At 43.5% G+C, this 19614-nt stretch overlaps 1 protein-coding gene across 10 annotated transcripts in view; it reads right to left on the minus strand.

Annotated features, from left to right (window-relative positions):
- Positions 1-1419: 1419 nt before the first annotated feature.
- The window catches only part of ARHGAP32 (Rho GTPase activating protein 32), a 481492-nt gene continuing 463297 nt past the window's right edge, over positions 1420-19614 (minus strand). For all 10 annotated transcript variants that reach the window (XM_060304292.1, XM_060304291.1, XM_060304294.1 and 7 more), the window contains 7 exons: positions 19169-19314; positions 18351-18546; positions 16633-16778; positions 12997-13068; positions 10284-11159; positions 8625-9598; positions 1420-7356 (listed from right to left, as the gene is read on the minus strand). In XM_060304292.1, the coding sequence (XP_060160275.1) occupies positions 5104-7356; positions 8625-9598; positions 10284-11159; positions 12997-13068; positions 16633-16778; positions 18351-18546; positions 19169-19314 (4663 nt within the window). In that variant the 3' untranslated portion in view covers positions 1420-5103. The remainder of the gene's footprint in view (positions 7357-8624; positions 9599-10283; positions 11160-12996; positions 13069-16632; positions 16779-18350; positions 18547-19168; positions 19315-19614) is intronic.

The raw sequence follows: 19614 nt of genomic DNA on the forward strand, positions 1-19614 counted from the left end.
GCGAACACTTTTTATCTCAGTGTGTCCCAACAGTATCACTGTCTTGTGGTATAGTGATCCAGAGATGTAAATGGTGAATCGTTAGGGATACTGACAGCAAAGTTTGTGGTTTGAAATATATTCTGGAAATACTTTAATTAAAATATTTAAAATAAAAATTAAACCTTACAATTTTCTTTTTAAGAGGTACACTCTCAATTATGTGAGAAACATAGCAATTAAAATGTCTTATTTCGGTGGATGCAGGTGCCCCAAGTTTTAATGTAACAGGGAGTCAGTATCACTTTAAAGTGTGCCTTTTCCCACAGGACCATGAACGACTAAAATCCCAACCACCACCAATGTATTCATCACTGATTCCTCAGTGACAAATAAATATACACTTTTAAGAGGTAGGTACTGTATTTTCATCAGTGTGAAGGAAATTTGGTAATGAAATTCTTGGTATTGAGAATTTAAGAAAATTAAGTAGAAGACCCAGTGGCGATGTCATACATGTCTTTAATCCCATCTGAGCAGTTTCCGTGGGAACACATGTTCAGGCTGGGAGTGTTTATTGAAAGCAGATGTTATATCTTGCTTCCGGTCTGGAGTGTGGTACACAGATATATAAAAGATGGCTGGCACGCCAGGGTCATCTGTACTAAACGGGCAACTTCCCTTTTACTGGCAAAAAGGGACAAGCCCTAATATTTTAGGATGAAGAATAATTTGTAATTTATCATTCCTAGTAGGAAAACTAGGATTCCAATAGCTTAATATTGAAGTGTTTTGTTTTTTTTCCTTCAGAAAGTCCTGGTTGATATGAAGTATTTCTTTTGAGAAGAACGTTGGCACAGGAAGGCGTCTCGGCCCCCATCAGGCAGGTGGGTTACTGGCAGCAGCTGTCACATTTGAATGCTTTATCTTTATCCACAAACCACCTGGCCACAGGTGACTGAGTGTAGGAGTTGATTCTTTTCTGGTCATTTCACTCTGCAAAGTACACAGGATGTCCAAGATGCTGTGTGGGAATCTTTAGAAATATGGTTGTTATTCAGAGCCCCCTTCTGGGGAACCCTAAGAAGCCAATTCAGCCTCCTGGAAACCGCAAGCTTGGGAGCCAGGCAGCAGCCCAGTGCACAGATGCCTGAGGGCAGCCCTACGTGCAGCAAGCCTGCCCAGACCCTCCAGTGCAGGACAAGGTTTCTGCAGTTCTAAAGGTGCTATCTTACCTGGTGAAAATTCGGCCAGGCAGCATACTGTGACAGATAAAAACAGGAGACATTAAATCGCTTCCCTCAAATAAAATAATATTCCTTTTGGTATAATAGTCTGTGTCATACAAATGCTAATCTTTTGGTCTGAATACCCCCTATTACCCCATCTATTTTGTTATAATTCATATTAGGTTAAAAAGGAAACACATACACAAGGAAGTCTGTTTTAACCTGAAATAATTTTGTTGATATCTGAATTGCTGTCAGTGGGACATTTGCTTTAAACCACAAGGTATCTCCATCTGGGTTATCAGAGTACAAAATCCCTTCTCTCCCCCCACCCCCATCCAAAACAAACAAAGAAACAAACAAATAAAACCCCAAACCCACAACTCAGCTTCAAATAACTTTTGAAGAAATGAGACTCTAAATATTTACATATGGGTCAAGAAATAAATCACAAACTATTTACAAAAATACACAAGCTTATATGCATTAACAATTTACACCAGTTCACAAAAATATTAAAACATAAAAAAACACTATATAAATTAAAGAACTCAGAAGTATGATCTAAGACTTCCTAGGATGCTTCTCTCATGCAGGTGATGGTTGAAAAATCAGATTTTGCTACCTTGGAATCTAAACTGTAAAACAACCATTTTTATTCTTTGAACACTAACAACAGCACTAATCGAAAAAGGAAAAAAGACCCTCTGTGCACACTGACATTAGCTTGCACACAAATATACCATTCCTGACATTTCCGTCACACACAGTACTAAAAATCACATGCCTCTAACCATTTGGAATTAACTTTCTGACATCCTTTTGCTTTCATTATTACTTCTTACACACACTGCTCAGACGATACTTTGCCAACATATTGAATGGGTGACTGACAGGGCTGGGAACAGATATATGGACTTTGCAGGCTCCTTTTTTAAACTAAAGGGCAAATTTCAAATTTACACTGTATATGTCTACTGCTGCTTCAGATGTGGTGATAGCCTATTCTTCTATGCCCACTCACATTAATGGTCCCTCTTCTTTACAGGATTAGTCCTAGAATATTTCAACCTGACCCTTTTAGAAAATGCTTTGCCATTATAAAAATGTGCAGGCCCTATCCTGGGACCATCCCCACGGACTTGCATGTTTGGAAGGAAACTGACTACAGGAAGCGGTAAGGCTCAGATGAAATTTACTGAAAGAAGATGGCATCTCCGGGGCTGTTAGCAAAGTCTCTGGCCAGACATCCAGGGAATATTTATTTCAATCAAACAAAGCTGTGGTATCAGAATTTTGCCAAAAAGGATAAAATCTGGAGACATGGCTGTGAAAATACCAACAGAATTAAATTCTGGGTTTAATGCATACGGCAGGTCCACATTCTCATCGTAATATGCTCCATGTCAAAACAGTTACTCAGTCTGTGCAGTCACACACAAGGTGAATTATACTGAGGTAACCGGGTCACAGTGACCTGCCGTCTACCCACAATATGAGGAAGGGAAGGATACTGGCAAAGTCCTTCAAATAACTGAACCCAGAGTTAAGGCTGTACCTAAACCAAGTGCAGCAACTGTAGATTTTACCTAAAGTTTGTGTTTCACACTTATACCAGGAATTTGAGTCGTTATTCTGTATTCAAAATATTAACCTGACATTTCTAAACCCATAGCACTTTAATAAAGTAACCCCCTTCAAGAATTAACCTTAGTATTTATAAAAGAGACCTTAGTTTCAGGAGTAAATAATGTGTGTGACAAACCCACAAATGTTAGAACTGGACACCTTCAGCCACATCCTTCTAGGCTCTCAGTTCCTAAAGCCATCTGTATCTCCGGGTCACACCAGCTTCGCTTCCTAGTCTCCCTGCTGTTGGTGAGAGCTTACAGGGCTTATATTATCTCAAGGGGACAATGGATTGCCTACTGGCAAAAAGATGGCTGTGGCTGAAAAAATATTAGTGCCGCATATTCACCAAAGAGCAAATTCCTGCACAGAGCCCTTGATGTGTGTGTGTGCTAAATGGAAGTATCCTATCAGGTTCCCTAACACTGTGACTATATACCAGGTGGGTCTGCACTTTTCATCTAGAGGTCTGAATTTCTGCAGACCTTTTCCATAAGTTTAGGATTTCTACCATGATCTTTATTGAATCTCTCTGACCAATTCTGGGGGAACGAAAAAAAACCTTACAGCATATTTCCACATATAGATAAATGTGTTGCTCTTAAAACTTTATTTTTTTCTAAATATAAACCCTTAAAATGCAATCACATGATATTTTAGATTAAAAAAAACTGGCATGAATCCTAATCTTTATACAATTTCACAGCAATAATAGCAGCATGAATTTAGCCTCTTAAAAGATTTTTCTTTGCTCTAAATAAAAGTTAATCCCAAGTTTTAAAAAGCCAGAGCAGCAACCATCCAGTAAATGGAATGAAATTCTCCTAGTATCTTCTACAAACTGAGCATTTAAAACATGAGAATGTATAAAAATCAAGTATTATAAAGAGCTATGGAATGACATGACAATCTCAACTCATTTTATAAATACAGGACTGCCTTCTAGTCTGGCATACGTGGTGAGGTGGGTTGAGAAAATGGAATGCAACTTTCAAAAGAAAGCCCTGGGTATGAACATGTTTAACATGTCTCCAGCGTTGTAAGGACTATACCTGAAATGCTGGTGTGGATGGCAATTACAGTAAGACTGTGATCGCACGAGGACAGAGGGAAGAAACAGTACGTTCATTCCTCAGGGTGTAAACGGTCACTGCCCAGAATTCCAGCAGGTGAAACGGGCTGTGCTAAGTGGTTATTGCAGGAACGCTCAGTTTACTAACAGATAACCTGTAGCTACTTTAAGAATTCCCAGGACACCTGGTTTAGAAACAAATTAACATGTAAATTTGTAATCATGATAAATTATGTGTTTATCCAGTCAAACCATGCTGTTTTTTTTTTTTAAATGAAAAACAAACGTTGCTTTAGGAAAACAAATGGTGTGAAATATTTCACTAGGATCACAATTTACCAAATATTACTGAGAATAAAAAAAAAGAACTGAAGGCAGGCAGCAGCTTAGAACCACTGATGTCGTTTTCTGGTACTAACAAAGGTCACTGATTTCCAGCTAAGAAGGTTCTTTAATTCTAGCTTACAAATTCCTCTGCAGTGAGAGGCGTCTGCCCGCTGCACTGCGAGGAGCAGCTATGGAAGGGTGTGACAAGCACAGTTCAGCCTGGATCTAAGTGGTCTGACATTTTGTGATGGTTATTAAATACTTAAAGTCTTAATTCCTTTTATTTTGTTGTAATTTTCTAAATGTCCAATAGACTTATGTGAAGGATCAAGGAGAAGTTTTTCTCCACTCTAATATAACACACAGCCCCTTCTAAGACAGGGGGGATGAAGTTAGAAAAACAGGTATCCCTCTAGGCAAGACATGGCTACTGGGAAAGCAAGTGGGAACAGACAGGACACACAAAGACCTTCAGGGAAGTGGGCATCAGGCTCTGAAGGACACAGAAAATGCTAGGAAGGACGAAGTCAAACTCAAATTCAGTTAAAGGCAGTCCTCAGGCTCTTACAAATCAGCCCTTATATATGGCAAGTATGGTCTGTAACAAATTTCTTTATGAGATTTTCAACACAGTGCTGTACAATCTTTCAGATCTTTAAATGACAAAAATGACAGTTTGTAGATGGAAGAGGTGGTGATGAAGCAGGGAAGGGGGAAAAAGATGGTGATTTATTTTTCTTCTTATTTTTTAAATGTGGTCGGGGGTTCTGTAGCCTTTTTTTTTTTTTTTTTTTTTTTTGGTTACTGAAAAAAATAGAACAGTCCACTGTCCAGCAGAGGCTGCTTCAACTCTATTGCTCCCAGGGCTCATTCCGCATGGACCTGTGTCTCAGAATGCTGCAAGGACAGCTCTGTGGGCAGGAAGGCGCCCTGCCCCAGAGCTGTAGCGTATGTCCTGTTCTGTGGGTGGGGAAAGCTGGGCGGCACATACGTGCCCATCGCCGCTGCTCCGAAGCCTCCTCGCTGGTGCTGGGGCGGGGAGTGGTAGCCCTCCAGGTTATCGTACTGGGGCCCGACAGTCCCACTGCCCTGGCGCCTGCCGTGTGTTTGGTACTGGTACAGCACGCCGGGGTCCCTCTCCACGTTCTGGGTATGGTGGAGCTTCAGGCTGTGACTCCGCTCTGGCTTAGGGGGTGGGACTGCTGACTGCGCGAGGTGTCCCCCCTCCTTGCAGCAGTCTCTGGAGTGTTTCTCTGGGGCTGCAATCTGCCTAGCCCGAGGCCTCTCCAGCTCCTTGGGGAGCCTCACCTCTTTGTGGTTCAGTCTTAGAGACTCCTGCCCTGATGGAATATATTTCCCTCCAGAGTTATGGTAGCTGACTGGCTCAGAAGTGTCTGGAATCCCTTTGGGCCCATAATCTAACTGGCCGGCTCCCTGTGGGTAAGGTGGCCCGTTTTTTGATTCACACAGTTGCCTATGGCTTGCTTCCTGATGTGCCCTGTGCTCAGGGAGACTACAACCCATGTCATGCAGCTTCCTGTTCCTGAGGCTACTTTGCTTCTGAGGGAGGGTCGGCTTCTCTGACTGCCCACTGCCGTGTCCTCCATGGTGGTGCGCTCTGTCGAACTCTGGCTCCAGATGCTTCCTATAGAGGCGGTCATCTCCCTCGGGACTGAGGGCCTTGGCTGGGTGCCGCCCCTCCTTTCCTTCTGCCACCGAGAGAAGTCCAGTTTTCCCAGGATCTGATTTACTCCGCAGGTGGATGACATAGATCCCACCCAAGTCATCTTGCACCACGGGGGTCATGTTGTCATACTGGGACATAACAGGCCCTTTCACCTTCTGCCGCGCACGGCTCTCCCTCCGGATGGACTGCAGGCGGTATTTTTCCATGTCCTCAAAATCCCATGAGGTGTAAGTGTGCTTTACCTCGGCGACTGGAGGCATGTTGACTACACTGTGGTCATTAGCAGAGAAAGAGCCAGTCACGTTGGCCCGGGGACGTGAAGGCAAAGCAGCGTAGCTGTACACGTTCTTTCCTTGCAGCCTAGGATTGTAGAAAGCAAAGTCGCGGTTGGGCAGGCGGTGAAGGGGCCTCAACTGCACTGTGCTGTAGGCATCCACGTCACACAGGGCCCCGTCTGGGCTGTAATAGGAACCAGAACTGGAATAGGGGCTGTAGCGGTAGTGCACCCGGCCATTCTCAAAGTAAGGCTGGAGCTGAGTCACGTGATAATCTGAGCGGGCCTGGGAGGACTGATATGGCTTATACTGGTACAGGGGTCTTGGGCAGTAGGCTGGTTCATCATCTGGGGGCACCTCTGTCCTCGAAATGGGGACAGAGCGAATCATGGACGACGGAGGGGTGTGGAGAGACTGCACCCTGCGGATGGTGGGGTACAGGGGCATTTCTTCGGAGTAGCAACTGCCCCTAACGGAGGAGCTCAGAGAGGACACGTATTCGGCCCGGCTGCATGGCTTCGGGTGGTGTCCAGACACGTTTCTTCCCGGGGCCACGTACGTGTTGTACCGAGGACCCACGGAGGCTGGCGGCTCGGATCTGGAGCCGTACGCTTGGTGCTGCTCCACTTTGCCGTGATGCGGGGGGACGCTCTGGGGGCGGTGCTGGCAGCTTGCAGTCATACTGAAATGCAAACAGTTTTCTGGACCAAAGGGATCAGTGGTGACATCAGGCCTAGCAAAGGTGGAATATGCAGTTTTCTGAGAGGCATGCTTGGCTTGTGGGACAGGGACTGGTAAAGGCAAAACGTCCTCCACGGAGGCTGAGGAAGTCGTGACAAAGGTGTGGTGCCCAGAGCTGCTGGACGTGTCTGGGCAGCTGGAGTGGATGGCAGCGGCGATTTTATTCTCCATGGTCCTGGTGGGGGGCCCCGGGGTAGGGAAGCCACAGGAGGAGTGCACGGGGACGGGCTCGCCGCGCAGGTGCAGTGGGGGGGCCCTGGCAACTTCCCGCACCTTTTCGGGAAGGCTGGGCTGGGGAGCGGGCGCAGAGGCGGGACACTGCGCGGCGGCCCCACCGTCGCCGGCCAGGACAGGCGTGGGGTCACCCAGGGCTCTGGGTTCAGGCGGCCTCTCTGGAGCCAGAACTACTCCTTGAACCTATTGAAAGATGATAACATTATGAGTTTGTTTTTTCTGCTCCCCTCTATGGAATCAAACGCTATTAAATTCACAACTCACAAGTTGAGGCCATTTGGGCAGCAGCTTGAAATTTCCCAAGCTGTGCGGATACACTGGACAGGACAGAGACCGACCTGTCCCCACTGCCACGAAAAGAAGGCCTGTGTGGCCATCTGGTGTAGCAGCCATCCCATCTTTGGAGAGCTGTTCTCATTTACGATAGGTTTTCAACGTGAGATGAGGTGGCCCATGACACTATCTTATTGTGCGGACCAAACAGAAGTTTAGCCAAATAACCACCAGGCTTAAAAACATACACCCTGTCTATCTATGTAGCTCAGTCTCAACATCAAGAACATTCTGTTAAACAAGAAGCATTGGTTCTATCTGGAGAGGTTTTTAAAGTGACTCACGGCTGCCCAGTGGACAGTTTTTAGCCCCCAGTCCAGGGAAGGACAGAAAGGGACTCGTCTAGGTGGCATCCAACAGTCCCTGTCTCTCCCTCCCTCCTTGTGCTCCAGCCGGTCTGTGGCAGCAGAAGCCAAACGTGGTCCTCACTGCAGGGCTGCAAACATGCTCCCCTTGAGAAGCAGCCACTAGAAAGAGCATCCCGCACAGAAGACTAGATATGAAGTCCTTTTAGTTCAAGGTGACCACAAAAACCCTTATCATTCTGCGTGTAACATTCTCTCATCAAAACAGGTGCTTAACTGTAGAACAATCTGCTGGTTAATGTTGAGAAAATAACAAGTCCTACGACACTGTCATCTCTGATATTGCTAAAAAGTCTGTAAGGCAGAAAGTCTTTCAAATGTCCTGAGAATACAGCACTTTGGTAGTGCAGATGTGAGTAACTGGCAGAGGTGGTTGGACGACTTGCCCAGAGCCACAATGAATCAGTGATGGAGCTGGGAAAACGCTGCAACCCTGACACCTAAGGCCCAGCTTGACTCGTCTGTTCACAATCTCTTCGTATCTCTATGAAGAAACTACCTACATGCTTAGGAACTAAAGGGAGCAGGTATCGTTAAACTAGAGCCATCGAGTAACCACTCCTTTTTCAGAGGAAAACCAGCATCACAATAAAGGCAGATCCCAACCTCAACTGGGAAATGTTTCACGGAAACCTGCCACAGGACTTAAAGGCAGATGTCAGATCTCACTCAAGGTAACAACACACCCTGCTGGAGAGTGACATACCTTCGGAAAAATACACATTTCATCTCACTGACTTCCCCCCTTCTTACCTTGTGGGCGTTGTTTAGTCCTATACTGGCTGCGGCTTGTACCTGCCCCAGGACTGGGAGCTGCTCTGAGGGTCTCTGGGAAGGAGGCGGGGGGAGGGGACGATTAGTTCTGTGACCGCGCTGGAGGGTGGCAGCGGTGAACCCTGCTGCGCTGGGCTGTTCGACCACATCCCAGTTGGCTTCCCTGGCGCTCAAGTCAGCTGCTGCTGGAGCAGTGGTCATGTAAGCCACGGGGACTGTGCTGGTATTCTCTTCAGGGGACCCAGAAGGAGGGTAGATTTTGTCCCTAGGCAAATTAGAAGGTGCGGGAGCTCTGTCTGCAAGTTCTGAAGGGTGAAGGGGCTTATCCACACTTGCACCAAGATAAGAAGGAGGCTGGTCTCCACTGTAGAAACGAAGCTGATCCTGGCCCACAAAGGAGACAGTCGGCATACTGGTCTTCACAGACTGGTCTTCAGGGAAACGTATGTGATCATCAGACTCAGAATCTATTAAGGGAACTGAAGTGACTCTGGCCTTTTCTGGGTCCCCAGATAAATAGATTCGAGGCGGCTGACTGCCTGGTATGTCTGCTGGGTGTCGTTGCTCCCCAGATTCAGCGGCGCTGGAATGGGTATAAACCTCAGTAGCTGCCGTATCCGGTGCTGGCTGGTCACAGTTTCCGGAGGCCTTGGTCTGGAGGTGGAACTGCTCAGCTGGCCTATCGGTTTGGAAATAGGCTTTATCTAAGGTAGCACTAGAGTAGGCAGTAGGCAGTTTCTCTTCAGTCGCAGCCACTGCTGTGTCTCCATAATGTGTACAAGCAGCCTGGGAAGCGCCCGGTCTCTTCAATGACTGGGTCGAGGCTTGCTGTGCAGACTCAGCTAAGGCCAGCGCCAACAGGCGGGCAGCATTTTTCGGAGGCGGTGGTGGTGGGATAAGAGAGACTGAACTTACAGGAACGGAATCCTGAGGGGGGTCATGGGTATCTGCTCCTGGTGGGAAATTGGGAAAAAAAATGAAAGTGAAAAGGTAGCTTGTGTTATCCTATACGGAAAGCCAAACACTCCCCATTTCATCACTAAAAAAATGGGTGCCTTCCATATTTCAAAATGGCAATCCACGATCTTCTATCCCACATGCAAATGCTGTAGAAAACACATCTGGTTCAGAAGGAAAACTAAAACAAAAGAGTGTTTAAGATTGCACTCTCCTCTTGGATTGCCACAGAGACGGGGGTGAAGCAGGTCCCTCACTGGCTCAGAAAAGATTGCTTAAAAAACAAGCTTCAAGGGCTTGCAGATTGTCGTTAAGAATAGTTTTTAGATTGGACGGTGTAGGCTGGCTGGTTAACTTGTAAGGCTATAATTTAGGTATTTTATCAGAAGACAAAACAGAATCAAGAGCTACGAAGTTGTGCAAAAATTATCCAGGAATTCTGACTGTCCAAGGAGATAAGGGGACTTTATGAAGGTTTGAAGCAGGACCACTGGCCCTTTGGGGGATTTTCTGTTTGATTGATTTTAATTTAGGGCTTTGAGCCATCAGCACCACCTAGAAAAACATTCTGTTTGATTAAAGGCTAGCTGTGGAGTAAACTTCTCTTAAAAGGCACAGTTGGCACACGGGGTTGAAGATCCCTCTTAGCTTAAAGAAAGAATGGAGGAAAACAAATGGTACCTGTCTGAGTCTGTCCAGAAGGTACAGCCTTACTCTGACTGCTTGAGGCAGGCTCCTCCTTCCCTGGCGGGTCTGCGTCTGCAGCAGCCACCTGGTCCAGGGGCTGGACTTCAGACTCACACCCTTCCTGGGCCTCTCTCTCGTTTGCTTTTATCTTTACTACCTGGGTGGGGGATCTATTTATGACATCACTTTCTTCGCCACTTTTGTTCCAAGCTGGAGAAGGTGCGTTCTGGGCTGCTGTGTTTGCGACGGTACCGATGACTTCCGACACCCGAGCGGGAAGGGTCACTGAAATTGGCTCAGATATGTTCAGAGAGGGGGATTTGCTTAATTTCCGTCCAATCTTTGGAGAGAAAGCATAGACGACCTTTTCAGTGAACGAGGCTGGCTTAGATGATTTCTCTTCAGTTGGGCTCAAGTCCAGGGTAAAGAATGGACTCAGTTTCTCCTGAAGAGGTGAGACAGGTTCAGAACTTGCAGTGCTTCCTGGAGTCTGAGACTGGCTACCACCTGCTTCTGTGTCCTTTCTGTTGGTACCCTGTTTATCCTTGGAATATCCCAATGAGTCTAAAAAGGAAGCCCCGCTCTCCAGACATTCTGATTCGGCCTTAGGAGGACTGCACTGAAATGACATCGGATCAAAATCCAGGCTGGCTACCCCGATGTCTGGTGGGCTCAGATCAACATCCTCAGCTGACTGAGGAGACACGAGAGCCGGAATGTGCAGCAGCCCTACTTCCTCCTCACTCCCATTGTTGTGAGGCAGATTATCGTAGGAATTACAGCGGTTCCCCAGCATCTCTCCATTAAAAGAGGCACTCAGGGCATCACTGCTAGATCTGGGTCTTCTGGGTCGGAACAGCTTGGAATCACCTGGTAAAAATGGATACAATATCAGAGTATGAATGTCATAGGATACACGGTGCCGTGAGAAATCATCTACTCAGTACAGCAGAAACATACCATATAGAGTAAGAAAACATAATTGTCTCTTGGGGCACACAGATGGAACTCCCAAAGCAAATGCTAAGTAACAAACACATTTGATACAATCAGAGGAAGAATGCGTTTGATGGTTTCAATAGGAAAAGGACTCAAAACTCTTAGATTCTATTACTAGCCCAACACTGACTCTTGTGACTTTGCCCAAGTTTTTCATTTCTTTTTGTCTGATTTTATCACTGACCTCACACATGATTTGTGAGGTAGAACTAACCACTTTAAATGGTACTTTGGATACACAACAGCAAAAAGGGTTTTCTGTTTGTTTTTCTGAGGAAAAATCCTCATACCCAAATTACTACAAAATTGAACTTCTCAAAAAAAAAAAGTGTTTACATATATTTAGTAAAGGATTCCTTTCAAATACTTAAAAATAATTTTTTTTTCTTTAACAAGAACAGGCTTTAAGTTTCTCAAGGAGAGGCCTTAAGAGTGGTAGAGTATTACCTGATTTTATGATACTGCTAAACGTCTAACTGGTAAAAGAAGTCCTCTATCTCGTTATTCTATTCCAATGATCAGAATTGTCATAGTGAAAATGTACTATAAAGAGGCACTGTCTTAACACAAACACATCCACTAATGTGTTGACCACTTATAAAATTAATCCCTACTCAAATATTATTTGCTGCTTAATACAAGCACCTACCCAGCCCACTGCATTGTTTTTGTGAACCATTCTCTTGACTTCAGTGAAATGCAAAATCTTGGAAAACCAGTAAGATGTCAGACACCCAACTGAAGTGAAATGCGAGGATTTGTTGAATCGCAAGCAGAGCCATTGGTCAGTGAGGACCTGGCAGTTAGAAGTTATAAATGAGGATGAGAAAGTTGACCAGAAGGAAGACACCCCAGGAAACGTCAAAAGAGCACAATTTCAATACCAATGGATTAAGAAAAGTCCGTAGGAAATCAATGCAGCTCTTGATTACTTTTGCAACAAGTGCCTTTTTTTATCATACTGCTGCACAAGCCAAACACGACGTGGAGGATGTCCTATTTGCTAAACTACATGGTTTTGTCAAAAAAGTTCTACCTCCCTCCAAGTCAACATGGAAGTAATCTTTGTTCATTCTAAAAATTAGTACAGAGTTGCAACTATAACCCGACTTATCCTAAACGGAAGCTAAAAAGTTATTTTCAAAAGTTTTAAGTTTTGTTCTTCAAGTTGCAATCAAATCTTTTTGTACTATTTACCATAAAATTTTGGTCCCCATTTTAGGCAGATTCACTTTAAGTTGCCTTCTCCTGGTACTAATCATCCTCAGATAATGACGGCTGCCTCTAACCAAAGTGATGTATGAGATTTAACCTCAGGTTAAATTTGCAAGACAAAAGACTACTGGTCTAAACATCAAAACTGCTTAATTTTACACTTTGTAACAAGCATTGTGCTCTCATTGTGAAATTTAAAGAAATACTATTAACACCATTTTCCACTGGGCCTTAATAAATATAAATGGTTAACTTAAAACACTCACCTATTGTTATGTAAATTGAATAGCAATCATGTCAAAAGTGAAGAAATTAAAGACTGTTACCATATTAAAACATCAATGGACAATGCTAAATATCAATAGATACTAGTATTTTTAGGAAATCATAGTCTATAGCCTATTTATTAAGCATGTATTTATAAAATATACTTAATTGTGTGTCCTTTTATGAAATATATTCTAGAATAAAACAACTGATGCTTTAGTCTTACCATCGGCTGCGTGGAGAGAAGAGAGAGACTCCTCACTCTTAGCTGAGCGCAAGGTCCCTTCTGCCCTGCCACCTGAAAAGTTGAAACCAAACAGTGTCAGACTTTATTCACCGTTACATATGTACTGAAAGGGAACAGTGCTTTTCTGTGCATATATTTAACTTCCAAGAGTGATTATATTTTTGCAACCATATTCAATTTTGCATTGTATTTTATAATGTGTTGTACTGTTCTCAAGTGGTTTCCTATGTGAAAAATCTTTTCTAAAGGATTATGGACTTGAGAATAGAGATGAGTTTTAAAACTTGCTTTTATATTTCCTAAAGATCAGTATGTCTTGAGATGATCTCATACTGTTGCAGTGAAAATAGAAATGAGACTTTTCTGATAAACAAGAAAAATAAGCAACAATGAACAGGCTGGGGAAACAGCATAAACAGCCCTGAAAGAGTTAAGCAATCCTGGTTATTCTTTAGCTGTTACTACTAACAAATACTTGTAGCTAGACTTGTCCTTCACAAAGCTAATTTACTCTCTGGTTCCATATGAATTGTACCCTGCACCTGGCATTTACTCTCTGCTGCATTCTCTTGTAGCAAATCACCCCTTGTAGCTGTTTACATTTCAGAAAGAAGGTCGCAGGCTGATAACCCAGAGACGAACGGACCCAATTAACAGGCTGCCTGACGCCAGCAGTGACTGGTTTAAAATACTGGAAGAAGAAGAAGAATGCAAGACCTTCACCACTTTGATCCTATCACGTATCCTTGGGAGTTCCACCTATAAGAACCCCTGTAATTTCCCAGGACAGGGGGGCACAGCTCTTGAGGCACTAGCCTGCTGTGTCTTCCCTTCTGCCCGGCAGAAAAATAAAGCCATCTCTCTTCCTCCAAAATCTCTGTCTCCATATTTCTGTTCGGCATCGGTGCACAGGGAAGCCGATATTTCAGCAACAAAGCTGGATTTAGGGTGAGCCCTAAATCCAATGACTGGTATCCTTTTAAGAAGAAAAGATGCAGAGAGACAGAGCAAAAGCCACGTGAAGATGGAGGCAGGACTGGAGTGGAACCACCGCAAGCCAAGGAATACCAGGTGTCCCCAGAAGCTGGAAGAGGCCAGGAAGGATTCTTTGGATCCTTCAGAGGGAACATGGCCCTGCTGACACCTTGATTTCAGTTTTTAGCCTCCAGAACTGTGAGGAAACAAATTCCTGTTGTTTTTATCCACTCCATATGTGGCAATTTGTTAGGGCAGCCCTAGGAAACTAACACAGGTCACTTAACTAATTACACATGTTGAATCTTATTTGTTAAACATCCTCAGCCTCTTTCAGCCTCTTGGCAGTGCTCAAGGCTGCTGACACTTCCTTGTAAGCCCTTCCTCCCTGACTTCCACTGCTGGCGCCCAGCTCCTGTTCCCTGCCTAGGCACCGTTTGTTCTCACTCTCCTTTCATGACAGCTCTGCCTTCTCCACCCTCTAAACGCTGCTTTTCTCCAGGACTCAGGCCCCAACTCGCTTCCCTCACTCAACGGGCTCTCCTTCGGCCATAGAATACATCCCTAGGGTTTTCACCCTTGGTTTGCTCATGACTTTCAAATCTGCATTTCTAGTTAGATTAAACCCCTTTATTGAATGCCAGATCCATACTATTAATCACCTCTTGGGCAGGTCCAACTCACTATGTCCAAAATTAACACATTATTTTTCTTCCCCAACATACTGTTCCCTACAGGCATAATGGCACCAACTCCCTTACCATTTAGTCAAAACCTGAAAATTATCTTTCTCGTTTTCCACCACCATTTGGTCACCCACCCTGTAGATTCAGCTTCCTGAACACTTCTCCGATCTATTTCCCACTCCCATGGCCACTGCTTATTCCAGACACTCATCTTTTCTTGCCTGCACAATTGTAAGTGTCTCCTGATTTACTGTCCAGCCTCCAGGTCTTGTCCTCTTCCCATATATTCCCTATGCTGTTGCCAAAGTCATCTTTCTTAAACCCAAACCCGATCATGTTATATACTGAAGGTGTAAGAGGGAAGAGACAAACCAGGACTACATGTTGGGTCTGTTTCTTTCACTTTAACCTTTGCTCTCCACTGCTTTGGTTCACTAAAAGGATACTGTCTATACGTAATGGCCTGCCTCGGGGAACCCTGCTCCTCTGCCTGAAGGTTAAACCAAAGTGCCTTTGTTCAGGGAAACATCCGGACCCTGTCCACCTGGGGATGGCTGCAAGAAAGAAGAAATTAACACGTCCCCTCCCCGAGGCTGGCCATTCCAGGTGATATATGCAAAACTTACGGCCTTTTTACTTTACTTCCTCATCTCCTCCCCCTCTCTGTGCTATACATAAAAGAAGCTGGCATCCAAACCCCCGATGAGATGGTTATTTTGAGACTTTAGTCTGCCATCTTCTCGGTCTGCGGCCGTATTCCTTGCCTCAATACCTCGTCTCTGATTTACTGGCCCGCTGTCATGCAGCAAGCAGAGGGAGCTTGGACTCCATAACAAAGGCATTCAATGACAACCGCCACCCCCCCACCCCCAGCCGGCCACAAGGAATGCAGGACAAAACCAAAACTCCAGCAAGCTTCCCGGGCCCCTAAGAACTGGAACCTCTTTGTGTACCATCCCACCAGCCACGTTCGTCATGGCTCCCTGTTCCACACACCAGCACACACTCTGCTCCCACTTCCTGAAATAACTTTCTCAGTCCCTTGTTGATCAGGTGAATCCCTACTTATCCTTCAGAACCCAAGTCAAGGTTCTCTTTCCTCTCCCCCCATGAACTGACAATTCTTGCCATAAATACCTCACATAAGCCTCTATTTCAATAGCTATGATTCTGCATGACATTTATTTTCTTACACATATGATGTCCCACATAAGACATGGAAGGCAGGGGTGGTGTCTTAATTTTCCTTCTATCTGCAGAAGCTGCTATCAAAATATCTAGCACATGCTTAGTACATGATTGCAAACTGAATGAACGATGAATTAAATGAACTGAATGTTGTATTTCTAACATTACCCAAGAAGTAAGCACTACTTCCCTTCCTAGATTCAGAACCTGTTAATATCAGTAGATTTAAATGATTTTTAAAAGGGCAGTACTTTCAACAACACAGTAATAGATTTATCTATCCAATAAGATACTCTCATCAATGAATCATCTGGTAAAAAGATACCTTCTTTGGTTATAAGACTTATAAACTCTTAGAGGCATGTTGAAATACGATTTTGTCATTTTTAAAATCTACAGATATGTAGACTAGTAAGTTTAAATACCACAGCAGTTATTTTTTATTACCAACAATATACAAACTACATTACAAATATATTGTGAATTTTTAAACACATTTACACTACATATTATCTGTATAGTTTCCAAAGGAATTGGGAACTTCTGCACACTTACATATAATATGTATTTGGGGATAAAACACTGGTAAAAGAAGACAATTCACGTGTAACAACACAACTAGGACGTATCCTGTTGAAGCCTGTTATAACAATGTGGTGAGTTTGTGTCTGAGTTAGAGAAGAGCCGCATGACAGGCTGGGAAGCGTGGCCCCGCAGGCAAACTGCTCCCACAGCGCAGAGAGAAGGGAAGGTGTGACGCACTGACCTTTCAGAGCCATGGCTTTCATCTCTGAAGGCTCACTCTCATTACGCTGCAACTTTCGTTTAGAAACAGATGATGATTTCCCCAGGTTGAAAAAGGAACGCCAGCTGCCCACAGGAGACTTTTTCATTTTATTTTGAGGCCTCCTCCTATGAGAGAAAATAATCTGTATAAAGATACCCAAGGGGCTACCTTTACTTATGGACAATGAATAAATGATGGAAAGAACCAAGCAGCCTGGAGAGGCCCAGCTGACACAGTAAACCTCCACCTTCCACAGAGCTCACTCCACTCAGTGCGGCTGAGCTGTGCAGCTAAATAAAGCAGGAAATGAAAATTAAATCTATGAATTTTAATAGTAGTAACTAGTTTCACAAAGATAACTTTTATACAGATTTTCATATTTGGATCTAACCTCACAATCCATGAAATAAGTGAGAATACGACATATTTGGGAATAGAAAATATTAAAACTCCAAAAATAAAATGGAGTTGAAGAAAATGATTTTAGCTGTGAGGAAAGAGAATTAAGCCAAAACAGAAGAAAAGTATTAAGAAAAGTAACTAACATATATTGAATGCCAGGCACTATGCTAACTGTATATGTAGTACCTCATTTAAGTTATATAAAACCATATGAGGTAGGTATTATTATTCTCATTTTACAACTGAGGAAATTATGACACTAAGAAGTTGAAGTGACTTCCTTAATGTTGTAAAACTAGTAAATAATGCAGTCAGAGTTGGAACCCAGGTCTATCTGTATCCCAACATCGACACTCTTGATTACTATTCTATAAAGAGGTTTTTGAGAAAATTACAGAGGTATCATGTAAGTTCAAGAAACTGAAGATAAACTTAGAATGACAAAGATGTTCTAACTTACTATTGTCAGGACATTTTAACCAAGGGAAATGAAAGGAATTTAGAGAAGTATACTGACATGCGGAAATAAGTTCTCAACTTTCATTAGTACTATCCAAATCCACGGAGTTGAAGTTCTCACATTCCTATGTAATAGCCAAAGCAGTAACCCGAGGTCAAAATTAACTCACATACATTAGTCTTCCCACAGTAACTTAGTAAAGAAGATATAAAAATCGTGTTATTACCATTTCTTTAGAGAAACAGAGAATAGGAGCTGGAAAGGACACTGAGAGAGTGAACAGCAGCGGTTCTCAAACTTTGTCACACATCAGAACCACCTGGAAGGTCTGATAAAAGACTGACTGTGGGACCCCAGCCCAGAGTTCTGGTGCAGTGGGTCTGGGGTTGGGGCTGGCCAAGAATGATCCGCCAGTCGGGAGATGCACTGTGAGGAGCACTGGTCTACTGTGAACTCAGTGGGAACCCATGTCACGCCATCATCCATTCACTGTTTTTTGAATAAGCTGTCACAATGTTTATTTCTAAACAAATTTCTCAACAACATATTTCAGAGAGAAAATGACACCCTACATAGAGGAAATGTATCATTTTCCTAACAATATTCCCTGTACAGCAGACTTTCCTCTCCTTTCCAACAATGACATGATGTTGTAATGCTTTTCGAGAATCATTCACATCAGTCCCTATGAGGTAACATCCGGAGTCGAAGGAACAGGTTTTTCTGGGACTGGCACAGAATCAATATAGTAATACTAAAATGCAAAAGTAAAAGAAAAGAAAATTACAAATAGCCATGAAATGCACATTTTTGAGGAGGACTAAATGAATTTTACCTTTCAGGTGGGAACTCAATTATGGTGTGAAATTTTCCCTGAAGTGCAGCAGGTCCTTCTCCTACTTCGATATATTTGTTTTCAGTCACAATTGGAGAATTGACCTGAGCCTGTGTTCGTGCCTGGGCCTCCTCCAGTGTCAGCAGTTTGGTGGATGGAGATGAAACCAGCAGGGACTTGGGTCTTGATAGAGAAGCTTTGGAAAGAAAAAAAAGCAATGAAGAGAGTCGAACTTCATGACACGGGGGGGGGGGGGGGGGAAGATGTAAATATCTGTGGGTGTATACAACAATCTGCTTATTGTCCATCCATCTATCTCCCTTTCTGTGTTGTTTTATATTTTCTTCATTAAGTTTTTTAAATGGTAAAAGTAATAGAGCCTTATACTACGTGAGGAATAGAAGATTACACACCAGGTTATTAACAGTGATAGATATAAATATAAAATTCCTTAAGTAATTTAACTATTTTCTTTTCTTAAAAGATTCTAGGCAAGGCCTAGTATCATTCATGTATTTTTAGTTTTGGAAGGAATTTTACTTCTGCTGCTCTACATTACACCTTTATATACATCAATAATAGGTGACATGATACATTTTTTATGGGCCCTGAACTTAGATCATGATAGGTCTAATACTTAGTAATCACTAAAAACATACAAAATAACTGTTATATTGTGCATTTTGGGGAACAGATATAAATTAGCTGCTTTCTACTAAGACAGATTTATTAAATTGAGATAAGAAATGCAGTTTCCCAAACTGGTAGAGGTTTTAACACATGTTCCTGGTAGTGAACAACATCTGTTAGAGCCATACCTGCCCCTTCCTGAATGACCGCGCTGATCTTCCCACTGAAAAGGACGTCAACGTGATTGAGGATGAACTCAACAACCACAGACTGAATTCTCACTTCCATGAAAGCTGCTGTCCCACTGAAGCAGGCCGATTCTATCTGTTTTGATCTGTGGGGTAAACAACATTACCATCACAGGGTCCCCAAAACAGCAGTCTTAAAGACCATTATTTTTTGCTTTATGTGTAAATCACAGACAAACCAGAGGAAGAATGCATACTTTTACAGTGCCTTGGCTAAACCCTGACTGCCTGTTTTAGGAAGATGCTCATAAAAACAACACATTAGTTTTACTTTTAAAAATTATCCTTGGGCTTCCTTGGTGGCACAGTGGTTAAGAATCCGCCTGGCAATGTAGGGGACACGGGTTCAAGCCCTGGTCCAGGAAGATTCCACATGCCGCGGAGCA

This window comes from Globicephala melas, chromosome 8 (genome assembly GCF_963455315.2).
Source record: "Globicephala melas chromosome 8, mGloMel1.2, whole genome shotgun sequence".
Lineage (NCBI taxonomy): Eukaryota > Metazoa > Chordata > Mammalia > Artiodactyla > Delphinidae > Globicephala > Globicephala melas.